The 21,730-nt window shown below is 34.6% G+C and overlaps 1 protein-coding gene across 1 annotated transcript in view; it reads left to right on the top strand.

Moving 5' to 3' along the window:
- The window catches only part of LOC128999581 (LIM domain-containing protein jub), a 38,661-nt gene that overhangs the window by 11,768 nt on the left and 5,163 nt on the right, over positions 1-21,730 (top strand). The window contains exons 3-7 of the mRNA XM_054426164.1: positions 12,168-12,337; positions 17,228-17,290; positions 20,329-20,459; positions 20,826-20,877; positions 21,379-21,447. Of these exons, the coding sequence (XP_054282139.1) occupies positions 12,168-12,337; positions 17,228-17,290; positions 20,329-20,459; positions 20,826-20,877; positions 21,379-21,447 (485 nt within the window). The remainder of the gene's footprint in view (positions 1-12,167; positions 12,338-17,227; positions 17,291-20,328; positions 20,460-20,825; positions 20,878-21,378; positions 21,448-21,730) is intronic.

Raw genomic sequence — 21,730 nt, 5'->3', positions numbered from 1 at the left:
AAGCTGCGGTTACAGTTCAGCTGAGCTTCTTTTTTGGTAGGAATATCAGAAACACTGTTCCTACTTCAGACAAAACATTGGAATAGAAGTGGCCAGACTTGAAAAATATTAAGGCCAGGGAGGGACACCTCAGAAAAAGGAAAACAGAAGCAAAACTACGACAAAAGACACTGCGTAAGAGAGCTACGAGTATTGGTTGCGGGGGAAAACCTGAAGCGATATAGACTAGTGGTTGGAACAAATTCCAACACTAGAGATTATATGTGTAACATCGATGGGAAATTGTATAGAAGAAATAGAGTCTTTTAGTTCCCACCAACAATAGATTCCTAACACGTGAACAGGGAAAATAAATTTAAAAAATAGAAAGGAAGGTGTAGTGACTGCTGGTTTAATATTTTTCATTTAATTTGCTAACACATGCTATGATTATTGTAGGCTATGCTGTTATATTTCAGTTTTTACCTAGTTACTTAAATAAAAGAGGTTGGTCATTTTTCTTGTGATATATTATTTGGCACCGCTACACATAGAAAGCTAAGTGAGGAGTCATAATAAGAGGATTTTTGATAGTTTTTAGACCTATCAATTCTTGAGCTCTAACATCCCTTAGCTTTTTGTTGCGGTTTGTCCCATATTCCTATAATAATATAATAATAGATTATTATTATTTTTGTTGAGTAGCTCATGAATAGGCTTCAAAATCTCAGACCTATTTGTAATATATCTTCCCTAAAATTGATCATTCCAAGATATCTTTGTACACCTTTCACATCAGTTGGAGGCTCCATCTCAAAAATAGCCTTAACTCTATCTTGATCAAGAAAAATACCATCAGCACAAGCCAAGGAACTTAATTTTTGGCTGTGAAAAGACTTTTCTCTTTATTCAAGGTTATACCTTCGTTTTTAACACGCAGAGTGCGGCCTTTCCCGATTGGGTACGGCGGCTTGGCGCTGGGGTGCGTCCGTACCCCATCGGGAACGCTCGGCAATGCCTTTTGTATATCTTCGTTTTTGCTCTAGCGTCGGCCGAAAGCGGACCTATACCACGTTAGCGTGTAGTATGTGACTTTGTTGTGGTGTAGGTTGGTAGTAAATTTCCCCGTAAAATCCCCGTCTGGCAATCTCAAAAATCTACTTTTTGTCCCGTTTTTTTCCCTCCATTTGGCAATACAATTCCAATGGGACCGGCTACGTTCCAAGCAGTGCTGCTATCTGTGGGTGTTTAGCGAACTACGTCGACTCTCGTTGTAAAGCAGGACATCCCCGCACGTTATTTGCTATTCATCAGACCAAAATTGGAAAGCCAATTACTTGCGGCAATCGGGATTGCTCGACGCACTGGGGATACGCCCGCTATTTGACGTGCCGCAGCGAACGTGATAAGCTTTTCCAACACCTCCATCAAAACCTTGTTATGCTCAGTTTGTGTGCTTCCCCATATTAGGATATCATCATTGTAAGCTTTAACATTTCTTTGATCACCAAGAGCAGCATGGATGCGTTTCTGGACATTGAACTTAAATCGTCCCCAAGGTTTTAAAAAAGTGGTCATATCTTGTGATTTTTCTTCCAAAGGTATTTGCTAAAACCTGTGATTGGCGTATAGCTTAGAGAACACAGTAGCTCCTTTGACCTGTGCTATTGTGTATTCTACCCCAGGAATTGGATGTAACTGGCGCCAAGCACTTTGTTTTAGTTTTGCAAGATCAACACATATCCGAACGTTACCGCTGTTTTTCTCTGGTACATCGACCATTGGGGAACACCAAGGTCTACTGGAGTTATGACCTCTATATTTACCATCCTTTCGATCTCGACCTTGGTTTTTGACCATAAAGGTAGAGGTATTTGTCGAGGCACAGTAATTGAGAATGGCTTTGCTCCCATTTTTAACTCAATTTCATAAGCTCCTTTCATTTTATCTAAACCACTAAAAAGAGCTGGATATTTTTTGTACCAGTTTGTTGAAGTCGAAGACACACTTAAGACATCTTGTAGAACGTTAAGTTTTCCAATAGCTGGTTTACCTAGGAGCGGTGCTTTCCGCTACATAAAAACGCTCAAAACAAGATTTGTTCTTATATTCCAACCTTACATTTACCAACCCTCGTACATCTAACTGAGTCCCATGCGGTCCTGAGAGTCTTTGACAGGTATTTTGAAATGGAACTTTTTTGTTTAGCTAAACCTGAGCTCAATTGCCCAAGTTTCAGGGTTTAAAGTACTGTTTTCGGCAATTTTACCTATAAATTCTTCAGAATTTGATGAAGTTGTACAATATTGATTAAAAAACTGAGGTTCACTACTGACTTCATTAATTTTTTGCTTAGAACAAACTTTAGCGGAGTGACCGTTTGCTTTACAGTTTTTACACTGAACATTTTTGGCAGGACACAAGCCTCAGCGATGGGATGGAGTATTCCCACACCATTTACATAGGTTTCCAAAATTGGATTTTCCATAGTTATTAACAAAAACACTTTTTGGAAATGGCGTTTAATTTTACCCAATCAACGGAGGGATCAGCTAGGTCAAGTTTTTGCCTAACTAATGCTTCTGAACTGCAGAGAGCATCAACTGCAGTTTTAATTTTAGTGATCTTTACTGTAAGCGATCACTAAGGTTTTGATCATTCATTCCAACGATAAGTTGCATGAGAATTGTTTCATCCCTTAAAAATAATACTTGCCTTTTCCCAGGTGCTTTATGTAGATCGCCGACTGACCTGTACCTTTGAAAGCGTTTTTTTCACACACTCAATAGGGGTTGAAGGAAAAATTGTCTGGAGGCTTGACATGGATTTGATTTGTTTGAAGTCTGTTCTCTTCAATTTCCCGTTGGAGCTGTAGATTTACATAACGCTGCGCCATGTATCACGATAATAAATTATTTAGAAATGAACTAAATTAAATAAGACTTTATTTAATTCTATTTTTTTGTAGGAAGTAAAAAACAATTACAATCTTTGTTTACATCTGATTATAATATCCTAAATAAAACACATGTTTTTTTCCTACAGTTACCTAACAATGTACATGTCTCTCACTGATTTGAGAAAGCAAAGTGGCCAATTCGCTCATCAGTGAGACAATATTAACATTGTCTCACTCTAATTACTTTGTCTCACTCCAGATTTGCAACTTGAAGGCACGTTTCTTTACCATTTTATTCTTTATATGGTAACTGTGAAACATATAATGTGAAACTCGAGTGCAAAGTGCAATCGCCTCACTCGCGAAACCATTCCTCACTTTGCTCACTAGTTGCACAAATAATTATTTTTCACAATCTTTATGAAACATATTTAAATATCTAGGATACTGAGATTAGAAATGTTCTTTGTAGTTTTGAATTGTTCTCCAAGAGAGATCATGGAAGCCAACGGCCGTCTTGGATTTGCCCTCCATAAGAATTTTAATTTTTACCTATAAATATGATTTCAAACACCAGAGTGGTGATTGTAATTTAAATATCTAAATCTAGTGCACTTTGATATAAGAAATGTCCTCTGTTGTTTTTAAAATTAAGGCTCCGAGGACTCTTAAATTATAAATGGTCCACATTTAGTGTTAAAATACGCAAGGTTGATGAAGGGAGGTGAGGTGGTACAGTGGTGTAGGGGGCTGTAGTGGGCAGCACCGTAGGCAGCATAGTCAGTCACACAGTAGAGTCACAGTACATACACAACACAGCTGTCAGCTCAGTGCTCAGTGTTATCAGTGCGCGGCGTGGCGCGGCAGATAAGATATCGTTTGTGATACTTCGTGTGGATTTTATCTATGATCCACCTTAGATATGCTCCTTAGATATGGCTTTTCCTTGTTATGATAACAGTTTTTTATGTACCTTCAGCAGATTGTAGGGGATGTTTTGATCTCTCAGACGTTTAAATAATAAATGATTTATTATCAAGTTAACTCAGCATCGGTACATTTCTGTTGATAAGTTACAAATTATATTTCTTTAATACAGGGAGGATTATGATAGCTATAATCGAATGCTGGTAACTATTTACTTCATATTACTACTGAACTGACCATACCCGATTAATATTACATTTTCCTTAATTAAAATGTCAATTGCTTGATACTGTACTAAATAATAAAAAAACAATACAGTATTTTAATATTTATTAGGTTTTATAATAATATAATATTTAGGCTGTTCAATTTTAAATTAATTAATAACAACATGCATAAGGTAACTCACAAGTAGGCTGACATTAAAATGTACTTCAGTGGATGAATATAAGTAGATATATGACAATTTAGTGTACCGTTATTTAAAGAAAGCTTTCTATAAAAGGAAACTTAAAACAATACAGTATTATTTTAAGTTTTACCAGCAATTAAAATTACTAAACGTAACTTAATATATAGTAGGGCCTACATCAATATCATCCTGAACTTAACATGTTATTGCGGAATACACAATTTGAGCAGCAGATGTTTACAAATTTAGGAAATTCTTGATCAATATCGCCATTTGTATAATACAGTACAAGTTTCCGTCCATGACGGCCCACGTCCTCGCCTCCGCCCTCCGCCCCTTGGCGCCTCACCAAAATATTGATCAAAGCTATTTAATCGATTCTCGGAACCGGACCCGCGTAAATCGACAGACCATGACTTACGATCAGATCCTTGATATACATTTTGAAGATAACATACTAGATTGATTTTCTACAAGTCGGCATAATGTATTAGACAAGGCTATAATGTAGGTTTATATATTTTTATCAGAGTATTTACCATAATGTGGTGTAGTCCTCATTCTAGACATTCGAAGAGTACTATCTATGGTCGCTTGAAAAATTGTTCACAAATCCAAAGCAACCCCTAATGGTTGCCCGACGTATTTTTACAGGAGTAGAACGAATGTTATCTTCCACTGCAACATGTTTTATTGTACAATACACGCTTCAAAAATATGAAATAGCGTGTTATTACCTTTGAAAAAGAATAGTTTTTGATATCTTAAATATTGTTTCTCAATGAAACAACATTTAACTGGTTCTGAAAAAATTCTAACTCTGATTACTAAATCGCCAGTTTGTAATATTTTTCTCTGTTCTCAAATGATGAATTGTTTTTTTTTTATGAGTAGGCCTACTTACAAAATGTATACGTTTTTTAAATATATTTTTGCTTACAAAATCCAACTTATTGTCACCGCAGCTAAATGAGCTTGGAATGTTGAGTAGCTGACATTTGGCAATGACCTTTTACATATTGTCCGCGTCTTCTTCCTCCGTCGAACACAGAATAGCGCCACCAACAACGAACACGCCACCTTGTACATTTTACTGCCTTTGATTAATTTATTTTTGAGTTAAAATTAGACAGGTTATTACTAACTTTGTCCCATTAATATTCTATCGTTGATGGATTTAAAGAATAATAAGCTTATGTGCGTGCTACAAATTTACTGTTTTACTGACATTTTAAATGATTGTCAGATGTAGTACTATCGTTAAATTTTGATTTTATGCAACAAAACTTCATAGGAACAAAATCTAAGTCAGTAAAGAAAATTTCAGACTTTACGCCTGTGAGTGGTTTAATTCAACTATGGAACTATGATCTACAGTATTTAGACAACAAATTGCTGCAGATGGTAGACTAGGCCTACGTACAAATGGAATACCAAGTCAATGGGGCAACGGTCGGTAGGCTACCTCCAGCGACTTTGTGATAAGTCAGTGTTATAAAATCATTAGTCTGTTGTTCTACGTCCAAATCTTGTCTGGTCGTTTACCCAGAATGATTCATCGTTTGTTGTGATAACAGCTCGACATTCCAATGCATTTTATTGTGCTTAAAACTTTAGAGTTTCTTTTTTCTCCAAACGACTGTCGTCGTTTTGCGATCATGTCGTATAATGTTATTAGTTGTGTTTGGCGGGAATAATTTACGTAACGTTGATATGATATTTTTTATATCCTACTGCAATGTGTTTGTACCTGTGAAGGTAATTTCATGTGATGTAAAACATTGATTTACTGAATGATGTAAAATAATATTGTAAAAACACATTTACCATCTCACTACGCAACTTGAATCTCAGTTGATATTCCTCAGATAGTTGTGCTACACCCTATTTACTTACTTAGTTGAAATAAAATAGTAAAGCTGTTACTTCTTGTATTGCAGTAAAAATCTCAAAACATCGCTTAATGTGTAACGCATTTACCCTTCGAAATGTCCAATGCCTTCGCCCTAGAACAGATTTTAAAACATATGGCGGATGCTGCCAGGTGATAAGTTTGTTGTTATCATAGTTTATCGCACATTCATTGCCTGTTACAGGTTTAGGTCAATTGTCGAACATTCCTAAAGTTTACCACACTGTCAAATTATTTTATAGATAAGTGAAACCATAATGACCAATCAATTGTTCCATCTGTATCAATTCTGTCTATCTCTCATGATTCTCATGAGTTATTGTATATACCTTTCAATTTCGGTTCCTAGTCCCTATAATACAATGTTTGTACCGTATTAGTAGTTTCACTAACATTTTTCACAATCATTGAAGATGTACAACGCAAATCGTAATTTTGTCATATAAACATTCTACATGTACACACAATTATCAGAATTAATCAATAAACAATGACTATCTAGTCGAGATTTAACATTACTAGGTAGTAGGAATCAGCTTAGATATCGATACCAATCTTCAAAAACAGCCAACAGTTCCGCCATCCAACGTTTGTAAAAATACCTTGAGATAACAGACGAAGACAATCAGCCAGATTGGAATCGATTTAATCAGGTAGGCTCGGTGCGGCGGGTGGTTGTTGAAGTCATGCAAACAGTGAATCGGACGGTGGACCCCGCCTTTGGCCAACGATTATCATCATTCCTTCGACAAATCGTATTAAGCCCCTCCCCCCAAATGCTATTATAAAATGTTGAAAAAAAATGTAGGGATAAACTATGCTTTAGAATTTAGAATATTTTCAGGGTGACGTAAACACATTTTTTAATTATCTGGAATTTTTTTAACGTCGATATAAAACCTCTTCAAAACCCCCTCCCATTGTCGATGTTTTTGATGCAGTGATGTCACTAAATGCTCTAACAATTACTGTACAATAGGCGCGCAATATGTTGCGCTGTTGTTATTTCGGAAGCAGATTTCGTCACTACTGTGACTGTACCACGTCATAAGCATGGGAGGTTCATGTATGTATGATTTAGCACCTAATGCAACGTTGTAACTTTCGCTTAGTAACAAGTAGTTGGAATAATGCCTCGCCTGAGTCATACTTGTTATCCATCTGATGTCATGTGACAATGAACACACATCTCAACTCAACGTCAACGCAATGGCAATGTGCTGGCAGATATAGTTAAACTTGACTTTTCCACTATATTGTTACAAGTTGCTAGCTTCCCCGTTTCAAAATTATTGATTATATACAACTTTATATTGTGTTGGCGCATATAATGATAAAAAAGAATATTTCAATATAATTATTTAGATACTTTTTTGCAAGATATTTATCCGTGGTACAGCGATCGCCTATTATAACTGTTGTCGGATGTCGTTGTGAAAAAGTTATACTGACATGTGAGAATGTTAGCAAGACTCTATAAATAATCAATAAAACATAACCACCGACTATAATTAGTGACATAACCTAATCTATACTATTATAATCACCACCAGGAAACCTATTTTTTATATCCTGACCGAAGCATATACAAACCATCTTGTGAAAACTTATAATTAATATTTTGGTTTAATAATGTTCCATGTCTTAACTTTGTTTAAGACATTGTATCTACATAACCTACAGTTAGCGTATTTTATGATTAACCAACACAACACATCGTTTTATTCTTATCAAATAAAGTAAACTGTTGATTTCAAGACGAAGACATTGCATTTTTGGCGTGCCAAGACGGCATGTCTGGCCCAACAATGCCACAATTACAATTCCCACAATGCCGTGCAGCCCGCGTCTATTATTGTGGACCCCCTGTCCAGTTCAACGCGTCTGCCAACCGCTTCAATACGCGTTTTGACGATTTCAATGTGGTTTTATACTGTGCTACCTTTTTTCTTGGCGTTCGAGTGATTTGGTGCTCTAGGTGTATTTGGTGGTTTTGTACTTGATGAAATTGTATTTTACTCATTACATATTAGTATTGTTTAAAATTATGTTTTAGTATATTTATCGCTTTGATTTTAATTACGTACAATATTTTCTAAGATATAGGCCTATACATTTATTTGTTAGGTAATTAATTAATTTGTGCATTGAAACTTTCGGTCGTAGTACGCTACTTAATTCTTCAACATTCTTTAAACGCTGTAGAACAACTAAACCATAAATGTTTCACAATTCTTTGGCTGAATTTTGGAATTTTACTTTTATTAGAAAACAAATAATTAATGATTTATTACGATATTTAAATTACCTCATTGTCTCATAAACATCAAAATTGTGTTTTTAATCCGAATTAGATACACTCATGGTAATTTGGAATTAGGAAGCTTACAAAAATAAACTGAATTAATACAAAAAATACATGAAATTATTCTTATTGAAACACCTAAACCTTAAAAAAATGTTTAAACTTTTTTTGGAGGTGTTTTGAGTTGTACTAAAGAAGCCAATCACTATTATGATTTTTATAATTCACTTAATTACCAATAGACTATAAACTCCAAATAAACTGTTTGATAACATATTTTTGCTGTGGTTTAAAATCCTGTTTTAAATAATACAATCAACAATTACTTTTTTACCAATCTTAAAATGTAGAACATAGTTTTGAATGTATCTTAAGTATGTAGTTTATTTTTCCAAGCTTAGATGGGTTTTAAAAGTAAAATAATTCAAATGGTTTTAAAAATTTAATTCCAGTTGAGATGATGAAAATTCAACTTCTAGATTGTTCATTACTCACCTCTGCTGCGTTCACAGCTGTGATATGGTATGTGACTTGGGATGCTGGTAGAATATTAAACCTTTTATCCACGATTAAACTCTATTCCAAATAAATTTGATGAAGTGTAGCTGTTGTTGTTAGTTTGGAAATCGATAAATTTAAATTTATAATAACAAACTATGATTGACTGAAACTTGTTGAAAAAATATTCCTTAAATTGCAACTAGGCTATAAGAAAATATTTTTTGATTGTCAAATTGATGTCTTTAGTGGAGGGATAAAAATAGGCACACTTATATATAATTATTGTAAAATAGTTTGGTAATGAAATGTGTCTTGTGTAATTCTTGTTAATAAAATTTCAATACGACACGTAAATCGACTACTAAAACCATCAAACCCTGACATGCGAAAGAACTTTATTTTGAAAATAAATTTATGAATGTAATAAAACATGCCGTTCCAATCTCCTTTGGATCTAGGAATAAATAATCTACTTGCAGTAAATGTTGCAACAAGAACTTGTATCTTGCACCAGTAAACTGCCTCTACTCCAGACACATGGCAATTTTCCTTTGCTGGACTAGACTAGACTCACAAACATTGAGTTGTTAACACACACATATCTGCAGCTGCACAAACTACAGTTGTGTACTGTTGCAACATTGTATTTAAACCTGTGCAAACCCAAACATGCTGGATCTGAACACTAAGTACACCAAATCTTGACTTGTACGTAGGGGAAAGCGGGGCTATACCGTACACATAAGGGAGATTTGTATTTACATTGCAAATTACGAAGTAAAAGTAATGTAAACACAAGCAATATATAATTTAATTATTGGGCTACTGATTGTATATAAACATTTTGGAGCTATTGCATTTTTTACATGTAAAAATTGGTGAATAAAAAAAAGTTACCTTGTACGAAATAGCCCCGGGGATGGGGCTATTCCGTACAGTAGAAGGGGCTATATTATACAGTTCAAAAAACATTTGTATAGGTTAGTAAAATAATAGTACTGCAACAAATTATTTACACACTCCCCCCACCAAGTAACTCAACTCAAACCTGTAAAATACTCAACATAAAACATTGCCTTGGCAGTTTTCCTTTTATTGACCTACCAATTACAATATGCTGCTACTAGGGTGTATTTTATGCGTTTATTCTAAACGGTTGAGATCGGAATAAAGTGAAATGCCTTGTGTAGCTTTGTCACTGACTAATAACAGCTGTTTAAAGGACCAATAAAGCCATTGACTTATACATTACAGTACTACATCAATCATATTTCTTGGCCAATATTGACATAGCCACTGTTTGAATAGATATCTCATTATTTAAACGTAAGCCAGTGTAGGAATGAACATTTCCACTTGTCAGTAAAGTGTGATAAGGCCAGTCTGGGTGTTAATAGACAATGCAGGAAATAGCGTTGGACCTAGTCCAGTCACTTGTGAGGTATGGCTACTCTCTGGCACTACTACCGGTGTACTACGAGGCGGTTAATAGATCATCACTACAATAAACCGACTACTACACTGTTGCATATCTCTAGATGTTAGTGGAATAGGTTCTCATTGGCTCGACATGTGGTACTTTGATTTTATAAAATAAAATTCTTTAAATGATCACTGGTTCCCTTACAATCAGAATGGTTTACGTTGTCATTTGATAATTTTATAGAATGAAGATTTTGAGGTCCCTGCATGGTCTCAGCATTAGGCCCAGTGTACTTGATTTCCCATCCCACCCACTTTAATTCTCTCTTTAATTTGTCACATCCTGTCATAGTGCTTTACATGTTCATGTTCAAGCCTGGACACTTATTGAAGAAGGAATTATTTATTTTCGGACATCTAACTCAAGAATGTCAAAAAATTATTTACTACATTTGATATTAGAAAATTAATACTTTAATAGATACTTTCAATCGTTAATTACAATATTAATTGGTGATGTAAATAGTGACTCAAGCAGAACATTTGTGATGTAAGTGATATCACCAAAGCTGGACTTGAGTGTTATAAATATGTTGACGAGGCCACTGAGTGATCCTTCAAACTCTTCAACTGTGCTGCCGTTATCCAGCTGTAAGTTTGAGGATGGTTGTTGTTGTACTGTAAATAGTTAAATTATAATAGGCATCTTTTTTGTGAACTATGTGATATATTTTGATTTATTTTAAGAATAAAATAAAATGCAATATTAAATGAATTTTTAAATTCAACATAGATGGTAATCGATTGAAGAAGTACAGACCAAGTGACAAGGTTATTAGATTTTATAAAACACTCTTTGAGACGTTGTGAAAGGCTGCTGTGAGACTGAGGATTGTATCCAAAGTCTTTGTTTACTTGTCAAACCCATGTTAAATAAATGATTTTAGCACAAGACCTGGTATTGGTATTGGCAATGACCCCCAGGCCTGAAGCATTGACTATACATATATATAGTCAATGCCTGAAGTTAGCTTGCCCAACTGGAATTTAAAGATTGATGTTATCCTAGTTGATAGTGAGTTCCTCTAGCAATTTATAGCTCATGCTTAGAAGAGCTGTTGAGAGATGGCTTAAACTGGGTGCTGGTTACCATCCCTTGCTTTAAGAGTCTTCCGTAGTGGAAGCCATGTTGGATTTCTTCCCCATAAGAACAATGTTAACTTTGGGTCCAAATATCTCATCAGCAAATTGTCATATAATTATGGATAAGGAGTTAAATTTAAGGAATTGTGGTCCTCTAGAGATTGACGTTTTTTATTTCACAATTTTTAATTTTTATAATGAATAATTGATTATTAATTAGCTTAAAATTAAGCTAATTATTGAAAGGAAATGAAAATGGATTTTCGAAATTCAAAAACCTCAGTCACAAGTCTATTATGTTAAAAAATACAAATTATAAATTTCAAAGCTATATCTTAACAAATAACGCCGTTACGTGTCCACAAATGATATATGTTCTAACATTGTTCTTATGGGGAAGAAATCCAACATGGCTTCCACTACGGAAGACTCTTAAGTAACTAGAAGTGTGCTATGATTATCTGGCCAATAGCGAGGTATTTTACTCTGGAATCAGTTAGTTTTATAATTTTGTGAAAGATGCCATCTAAACTGGTTGCTTATCCCCTAGAAAGGACCGAAAACCCTGTTTCTATATCCTTGATTGTTAAACATGTAGACACTAGGGTCGGTACCTTATTTTTAGCTTGTTGGTGACACAAACCGATTAACCCTAAATATGTTGCAGGTATCTGTCACACCTGTGGAGAGAAGGTGACAGGTGCAGGACAGGCGTGTCAGGCGATGGGCAACCTATATCACACAAACTGCTTCATCTGTTGCTCTTGTGGTAGAGCTCTCAGAGGCAAGGCTTTCTACAACGTACATGGCCGAGTTTACTGCGAAGAGGATTACCTGGTAAGTTGTAACTAATATTTGTTTTATTTGAGTGTACTGTATGTCCAACTTTCTACCATTTTGAGGTGGAGAATTTCGGAAATAATTAGAACTCTTATGCTCGCTCAGAACTTTGATCACCTGCACCCGCGACTTGGGATGATCTTGAGTTGCTACCCCTGGCGACACGTCTTGTGACAGTGGTCGCTACATCCCGCAACTTTAGCCGCTAGGGGTGGCAATAGGGGTCTCAATCCTGGGATCCTGGGGGGCCGCGTCTCGTTGTCCCTCCGTCTAGTTGTACCTACGTCTACTTGTACCTCGAGGCCTAGGGACAACTAGTCGTAGGTACAACTAGACGTGTATCCCACCGACAAGTAGTATCACCTAGCTTGTAGGGATGCGACCAGTTGTCCCTACGACTAGTAGTCCCTACGACTAGTGGTCCCTCCGTCTAGTGGTCCCTACGTCTAGTTGTACCTACGACTAGTTGTACCTACGCGTATTTTGCGTTCTTATAGTCTAGTTGTATCTAACCTTCAATTCGTTACCCTGTTTAATTGATTACTGCACGAGTACTTTTTAATAATACCCTTCATTAAATCAGGACTGCAGTGTTCCGAGTCAATTGAGTATGATTTGCAAATATTTTTCACCGCACTACGATGTTTTTATAAGTTTTACAGACGTTAATTGAAGGCTGAAAGCTACGCATTGCTGTCCAGGGTCGAAATGGCAGCTATAGTTGTAATTAAAATTTTCCAGCCCTAGTACCGAAAATTGCTTATTTAATTACAACATTTATATAAATATACAAGCAGTATCCTTAATGAATTGCAATAGACCGCTGCCTAGCAATTATGTATTACTATTTTTGCTGATTCCTTTAAATATTTTTTCACATAACCTTAAAGTATTTGCATTGATTAGTGTGCATTTCTTATAGTCTTACAATGGATTTCCCAGTGAACAATTAACAATGAAGTGTACAATGAAGTTGAGGTCCAGCGGTTGAAAACCCGACAAAAACTATGCAAAATACAGACTTCTCTATTTAACATACACTGTAAATAATACATGTGATTGGAATATTTTCCATTTGTTTTGATTTTATTTTCATAATTAGTTGTTATTTCGTCACCAGCAAAGCAACCCGTTAAACCCATGTTAGTTTTTAAAAATTTGTAATTCTTTTTTATGTCTTTTTAGCCTATTTTAATTTATAAAGGCATTCTAAAGATCGGCAGGAAAATACATTTCCACCGATATGCGGATAGTTTCTCTGTGATGTTCACCATCTGATAAAAAGGTTGTAAAGAAACATGCTTGCCTATATTATTGACTAGCTGTTGTACCCGTGCTTTGTAACAGGAAGAGAACACGAAATAGAAACATTTTGATCTTTACATCTGTTGATAAAATAGTAACACATAAGCCTTTTGAAAACAAAATTATGCCTTTATGGCCTTAATAGGATAGCTGTTGTCATAAATGTAAAATACCCTCGCCGCAGCAAACCTGCAGACTAAGCGAATTTCCATTTGCCTGATTTGATTTTCAATTAAATCTATTCAAATAACATTAGGTTTAACGAGTACCTAGGTTTGCTGCCTACAGGGTAATAAAGTGTGTTTTTCAGTAAAATATTAACAGCTTAGTATAAAATTAATCGATTGGCCAAGTTTGATCCAAATATATGCATAAACAAGCAAACTACAAAAGTTTACTTATTCTCCATAAGAATAACATGGGAATTTTTAATTTATAATTTTCTCCGTAACCAATAACCATACAAAAACACTTCAATATACTGAATTATTTGTTTTTTAAGCTCTTCAAAATGGTCTAAAAGAAATTTGGGAAATTTTATGTTTTGAGGGTCAAAAATGAGAAAAACCAATTTTTACCCCATAAATCCCCCCATAAAACCTCGTTCCCATGGTCCGATCATGCTGGCTCGCGAACTCGTTCGAATAAACGTAGGTTTACACGTTTGTACCAAATTTCATCGAAATCGGATCATTTTTGCTCGAGTTATCGTGCTGATGGACATTCATATATATATATAAATATATACGCTTTGAAAAAGCGTCATCAATAATAAATATGAGTCTCACCCGGTTTTTTTTTTTTTTTTTATAGATTTATATATTATATATTTATACATTTATATATAAATGTTTTTCCAAATCCTGTCCAGTTCTATAAATCATCTGTATATATAAATTATATTTATTTACAAATCTATATGTTTATCAGGAATGTGAGCTATCATCATACCAAATTTCAGCCCAATCCGACCAGTATTTTTCGCGTTTACTTGTCACAAACATACATCCATCCATCCATACATCCAAACTTTCTCATTTATAATATTAGTAGGATATATTTTCTCAGTTTTGTATAGTTTGGTGAAAAATAGCAATCGCACCATGGGTCGATTTCATCTTTGTGACTAATAGGCCTACTATACAAAAACACTTCATTATACTCAATTACTTGTTTTTGTAAACTCTGAATTTAATTATTTATGATAATTGTTTAAACTTGTTGTTTAAGCTAGTTAATGTTAGTTGTCTATAGAAAGGTAGAGTTTAAGTGGAAAAAACAATGATAGCAGATCTTGACAAGAAATAAGGAAAACCAAAGTATAATATGGATAATAAGGACTGACCAAGGGACAACACAAGTACATTGTTATCAAGAACAGGGGTTTCTCAATGAGCTGCAGACAAGCCAAATTTTCCTGGCTTTTGTAGCAAGTTGTTTATAAAAAAATTGTTGTAAGATTGTATGATTAAACAAATAATAAAATAAATCCCTTAAACTGGTGACAAGTTGAAGGGGAGATACAACTAGCCGTGGGTTCAACTAGACGTAGGTACAAGTAGGCGTAGGTATAACTAGTCGTAGGTACAAGTAGTCGTAGGTACAAGTAGTCATAGGTACAAGTAGTCGTAGGTACAAGTAGTCGTAGGTACAAGTAGTCGTAGGTACAAGTAGTCGTAGGTACAAGTAGACGCAGACGTATGAGGTACAAGTAGACGGTGGCGTACCCGACCAGTTGTACCTGTAGATTTTTAAGAGGTACAACTAGACGTAGAGACAACTAGTCGTAGGTACAACTAGACATCCACACCATCGTCAAGTTGTACCTACAGCTTTGGACGAGGTACAACTAGACGTCTGTCACCAAAATGCAGCAGGTACAACTAGACGCCGGTACAAGTAGACATCGCCCCGATCCTGGCTGGGTTTCAATACCTTGAAATCCCAAGATCATAAATCATACAGATTAGTGTGCTGATTTAAGGAGTTTTACTTGACAAAAGCCTAATACAAAAAGAACACATTTGATATGGCAAACATAACTTGATAATCTGTGATAGAAATATTATTTTCTAATACTTCAAAATCAAATCAAATCAAAAATCACTTTATTCAGCTTTATAAATGCAGGAATACATTATTAGTGGTAAGAATAGTATTCCCCCGAATGGACTGCAAGTCCGTGCTCGAGGGAAGAGCTCTTACCAGCAGGAAATATGTTTTTGTTATTGTCCATAGGTCAAAAACATGTGCACACTATTTATAAATAATGTGTACATCTATACTTAAATACGTAGCAGGAGCTCTTAAAAAATATATATATGCTATATAAATATATTGTATACCTACTAGAATTATTTAACAATAAACAGCCTTAAGCAACAATAAAAATATTAATCTATGAAGAAAAATGTATTTTGATAGCTATTATGGCGGTGTTTGATGTCAGAGATCAATTTAAATGTAAGGCGAGCGAATTAAAGCCTCTGCAGCCTCTCACGTTATTTTTCAACGAACTATAGGCTAGTTGTGGAGTGCGGTATCCAAAGTTATGTCTGTGTCTAGTGTGATAACTGTGTTGTAAGTTAGAAAAAAATAAGGCTTACTAACGTAAGCCTGAACAAAACACCAATTGCATTTCTAAGAGATTTGTGTTATCATTCTGTCTTTGAAATTAATTCTAGATTAGTGCGCTAAATACTTGCATTTTGTCATGCTGCAGCAAAAACAGCGGTTTTGTGATACATGCGTTGGGGGTCTAAACTAATGTAGTTATTTTTCTCCTTAGGGAGTAAAATGCAGCTGTCGTAAGCTTTGATTGTAAGCAATTGTACATATCGTTAGGAAATAGTATATGTCAGTTTGTGAATTCTGTTTATTACCTACAGGGTGATTGATATAAGTGTGCCAGCCATTTTATTCGAAAACTATAGGAGATATCAAAAAAAGTTAAATGAAAAGTGCCTTGGATTTTTTATTAAAAAAATTGTAGTCAAGTCAAAAAAATTATTTTAGCCGCCATTTTTCTAATAAGCTATGGCCGCCAACTTGGATTTTTCTTACGGGACACCCTGTATTTTATGATGTATTCCGGTAGAAAATATAATTTTAAGACAATTTTATTCTTGTAATTTTTTTCATAAACCTAACCGTTTTAAAGATAATAATGGTTAAAGTTTTGAAATTTCGGCATGAGAAAGAGTTTCGTTAAAGGTCTAAGCAAGCATGCCAGCTGTTTTATTAGAAAACTATACAAAATTTCACAACTTAAACCATTATTATCTTTGAAACTGTTAGGTTTATGAAAAAAATTACAAGAATAAAATCGTCTTAAAATTACATTTTCTACCGGAATACATCATAAAATACAGGGTGTTCCATAAGAAAAACAAAGTTGGCGGCTATATTGGAAAAATGGCGGCTAAAATAATGTTTTTGACTTGACTACAGTTTTTTAAATAAAAAATCCAAGGCACTTTCCATTTAACTTTTTTTGAAATCTCTTTTAGTTTTCGAATAAAACGGCTGGCACACTTATATCAATCCCCCTGTATGTACTTCTAATGTCACAATTTGTTCCAGTATTCGGGCTTTCAACAAACAGCAGAGAAGTGTGCCATCTGTGGACATCTCATCATGGAAATGGTAACTCAACAAAGTTTTTCTTTAGAGTTTAACTGTGGGGAAACGTTTAATTTAGTTTAGTCCAATCAAGTTTTGAATTGATGTTTAAAAGTAATGAGAAGTAAAGAAAATTTAAGAGAAAATTATATTACATTTAAAACCAAATTTTCTTTATCTACTTTTTGAACTGATTATGTTTTTCAATTCATTTGCTGCAACTAATGAATCTTTTAACATCTTAATGAGAAAAAGAGCCAAAACAGTACTTAATTGTATATTTAAAATCTAGACTGCAGGTTTCTTCTGATCAACTTAGATCCACCTCATAAAATCACATTTCATAAAAAAAACTAGGTAAATAAACAACCCACACAGCACCTGAAAATGTGAACAACCCCAGTCAGCAAAATGAATACCTTCAATTGGAGATCCTATGAAATTTAAAACATAATATTATATACAGGGTGTCCCACAAAGGGGTTGCTGTTTTTGAATAAATAAACCAGACGTATCAACCAAGTTATAAACTTGAAACTCTACAGTCGTAAAATCGTGATAAATCCATTTGAAAAACAATACCCATGAACAAGCAAAAATGCTATGCTTTTTTAGAAGTTACCATAATTCTTCAATTTTGTCAAGCCTCTTTACGTGTAGCTTACTACATAAATTACAAAATGAAACTTTGAACAATACTTTAAAAAACATATACAATGTTTCTTTAAAACAAACATAACCCTCCTCAATCTACATAAAGCGTCACAACATATTTTTTGAGTAAATAAACAAACACCAGTTCATTGTACTGACCAGCTGTTTCATCAACTAAATTAAATTAAATCATTTAAACTTTGGAAGCATGCCAGGTGTAGCCCTTTGGAAATCAGCCTGTGGCAGAGCCCTTAGGATATTCGGTTATATCGATACTTTTCGGCAAATCTACACATTCTAACAGGGCCGGACTTACCTATGGGCGAAGGGGGCGAACGCCCGGGGCCCCCGGGCCAAGGGGGGCCCCGCCAGGGGCCCCCTTTGTACATTAGTTTTTATCATTAACTTCGAAAATTGATCAGACACTTAACAAATGGCCTTCTTTTGTAACAGCTTTATTTTTATTTTCGCTATCCTATGCTTAAGGTTATTGTTAGGTGCATTTTAAGGCATTACTAGGAATGAGATTCTTGACCCTAAGGGACTTTTTCTCAGAGTTGCACTGGGCCCCACGCTTAGGCCTGGTTTACATGAGCTGAGCATATGTGATAGGCTGTGACGGACAAGTTTCAGTTTCAATGAATCCGCTCGCCCGAACGTACGGCCGCGGCGAATGGGTTGAAGGGGGTCCCGCGCTTGGGGCAAAAATACAATAAATATGAAAACTCTAGTCCCAACGTAGAACGTAACTTGTAAAATTGTATTGTGTTAAATGGAGATTCACTGGAGTTCAAATACTTTTAAAAATAAAAACATTGCTCCGTTTATGTTTTATTAAATGTTATTCTTTTCTTTTACCTCTAAGTATATACCAATCAGGATTTTAAGGGGTAGAAGTATATTATCCGTTCAATTGAAAGGTTTTGTAAAATAGTAATTAATTAAGTTATGCGTCCAAATTTTGATCTCCAATTACGTCTTTGGAGTCAAAATCATATACTGTAGCAACAGTAAGATTTTTAAAATCTATATAGACACTTTAAAACAACTAGAGTCGTCTGATGTTAACAAAAAATTACATTTATTGGGATTGGGCGAGCGTTGTCGTATGAAATCGTAAATAAGCGAATAAGCAGAAGCAGCTGCAACAATAAATGATGATGAGCTGATAAGGGATCCTGTCTAGTCCTGACTCTCACGCACGCGCATACACACACATAAATGCCTTATCGCCTATCCAAAACAATTTAAATCACTTTACTCCCATAGTTTGTCCTTTGAGACTAGTGGTCACGTCAAGTTGGTTGAAATTGTCTTACTTTTGTGTTATTTTATTGTAATTCTGCAAACTAACAGTACAAAAACAAAGCTGAAGTGAGTAATGTTGTATTCAATGCTATGTTTGTGTTGTATTAATCGATATTGGATCCATTTAAACATCTTTCAGTTACTCATATAAATACTTAGCTTGTGAGTGTTTATTAGACATTGCAAGATTTTGCTCCTCAATAAAAAAACTCAAACTTGAAAGTCCCCAATGGTACTTTTCATGCTAGGACTTTAACATATTATAAAAACGAGAATGCCATAGGTACCAAAACCATTATGAAAATAAAATAATCACACCTATATTGTAGTAATATTGAAAAACCATACAAATCGACGGCAATAATCGATAATTTAAATACGTAATAAACAAAAATATATCAATACTTCTTATCCAAATATATTATGGTAGCCTACCATGATACCATACCAAATATGCCGTCAATACATTTTTATTTTTGTGTATAAAATTAAAATATGCTGTATATAAAAATATGTTAAAATAGTTATATTTTAAAAATTTTTTTTATATAGAACTTATTGCTTATTTGGCCTTAAATTGCTCTATTTGAAGCCTAAATTTAGAAAATTTTCCCGCGGGAGGACCCCCTAATCCCACTGGAGGACCCCCCCCCCTGAACTGAAATCCTAGGGCCCCATTGGAAAATTTGCCCGGGGCCCCTGAAGTCGTAAGTCCGGCCCTGCATTCTAAGCTTCATTTTGATGTGCCATATGCCTATATTTTTATTTGGTAAATGGCCTTAACCGTTTACATAAAATTTGATTGTATCACTTTAATAATATAATAGATTATTGCTTTGCAAACAAACAGAGATCACAAGAGCCTCAAATATTGTCTGGTTTTGTGAACAAACATCTGTTTTTTGTTGTTATTTGTTATTCAACATTGAGAAAAAAATCATCTGTTGAAATGGATTTTGCAATAACCAATAATATGAAAAAGTATTACGACACAGTATTAACGAAAAATACACTTGTTGATTTTTGTAAGGGTTGATTTTGGTATCATGCACCTTACTGTTTTATTATAAGACCTACTGATGTTTAAATGTCCTTGTTAGATTCTTCAAGCTATGGGGAAGTCGTACCATCCTGGCTGTTTCCGATGTTGTATGTGCAACGAATGTCTTGACGGCGTTCCCTTCACTGTTGACGTTGACAACAAAATCTACTGTGTCAATGACTATCACAGGTATGGAAACAATCAGTTATTAAAGCACTCCAGCAGTGTGTGTAAAGCTAGATTGTAGGTAAACCTCAACCTAGAGAAATTATGGTTGTGGAGGCAAGTGATCTACGTTTGGGTCTTGAATGTAGAGCCAGATCACAGTACCTACTGAGAGTTTATTTGGGAACTTGAGAGCTATTTACTGCTGTAAACTTGGTAACCCTTTAATTTGAATAATTTCAAGTCTATAGGTTATGATGTATTGGTTCCCTATCTTATAGTGACATAAAACTAGATAGCAAGTCATGCAAAATAATTAGTATGAACTTGATGAGTTTGATTTCCAATTTAATTGATCATTAATTAGGTCTATCATATTCTTTGTTACAGAATGTTTGCTCCGAAGTGTGCAGCTTGCGGGAAGGGAATAACACCTGTGGAGGTAGATATTTGTTAATACTTTAACAAAAAGAAACACATTGGACACAAGTACATTCTTGGACTTGTCTAACAATACATATAATTATCAGACAATATGTCGTCATTGTGTAGCTTAGTTTTGATAAATCACATGCCTAAGTAGAACCTTGTGTCTAGTGCGGTAGGTAGGTGGAATAGGGCGGAAAATGATAGGGCAGAGACTTTGTAGTAGAACTAAATTTTAAACATCGTTTCACAAGTTCCTTGTATTTTTAAGTTTTAACAGAATCCTAAATAGACAATAGATTTAAAATTATTAGATAATTAATAAAATTATAAAAAGACAATGGATTCTAAATTGTAAGATATTTTCTCATGAGTTCTTAGAATTTTTAAGTCTGATATGTTTTCAAATTATCTATCTTCAAAAGGGCATTACTTTTATATCAACAGTGTCATAAGCATGATATGTACTTCATTATAATTCCTAGAATAATGACGTTGGATCTATTCTATTTTTCAGGGAACAGAAGAAACAGTCAGAGTTGTTTCAATGGACAAAGACTTCCATGTCGACTGCTACATATGTGAGGTTAGTCAGCATTTTTACCAAGTTCCTACGATACTCGAAGGGTTGGACTGGTCTCCCTTTATTTAGAAAGTAGGGACACAAATCTTGAGAAAATTAGGAAAATGAAAAAGTTCCGTTAGTTTAATTATTTTTAAATGTAAATTACAATATTAAATTGATTTTTATTGAAGGGTATAAGGGGTTCATTGTATTGTATTGGTTTACAATTGCATGTTAACAAGCTTGATTCATTTAGGTTGAGATATTTTATGTAATTCAAAGCTGTATACTCCACTAACCGTAG

This window comes from Macrosteles quadrilineatus, unplaced genomic scaffold, assembly GCF_028750875.1.
Source record: "Macrosteles quadrilineatus isolate MER2022 unplaced genomic scaffold, UCM_ALF_1.0 Scaffold_8__2_contigs__length_117827958, whole genome shotgun sequence".
In the NCBI taxonomy this organism is placed as follows: Eukaryota; Metazoa; Arthropoda; class Insecta; order Hemiptera; family Cicadellidae; genus Macrosteles; species Macrosteles quadrilineatus.
The sequence above is the reverse complement of the archived record's forward strand: the minus strand, read 5'-3'. Positions and strand labels throughout refer to the sequence as shown.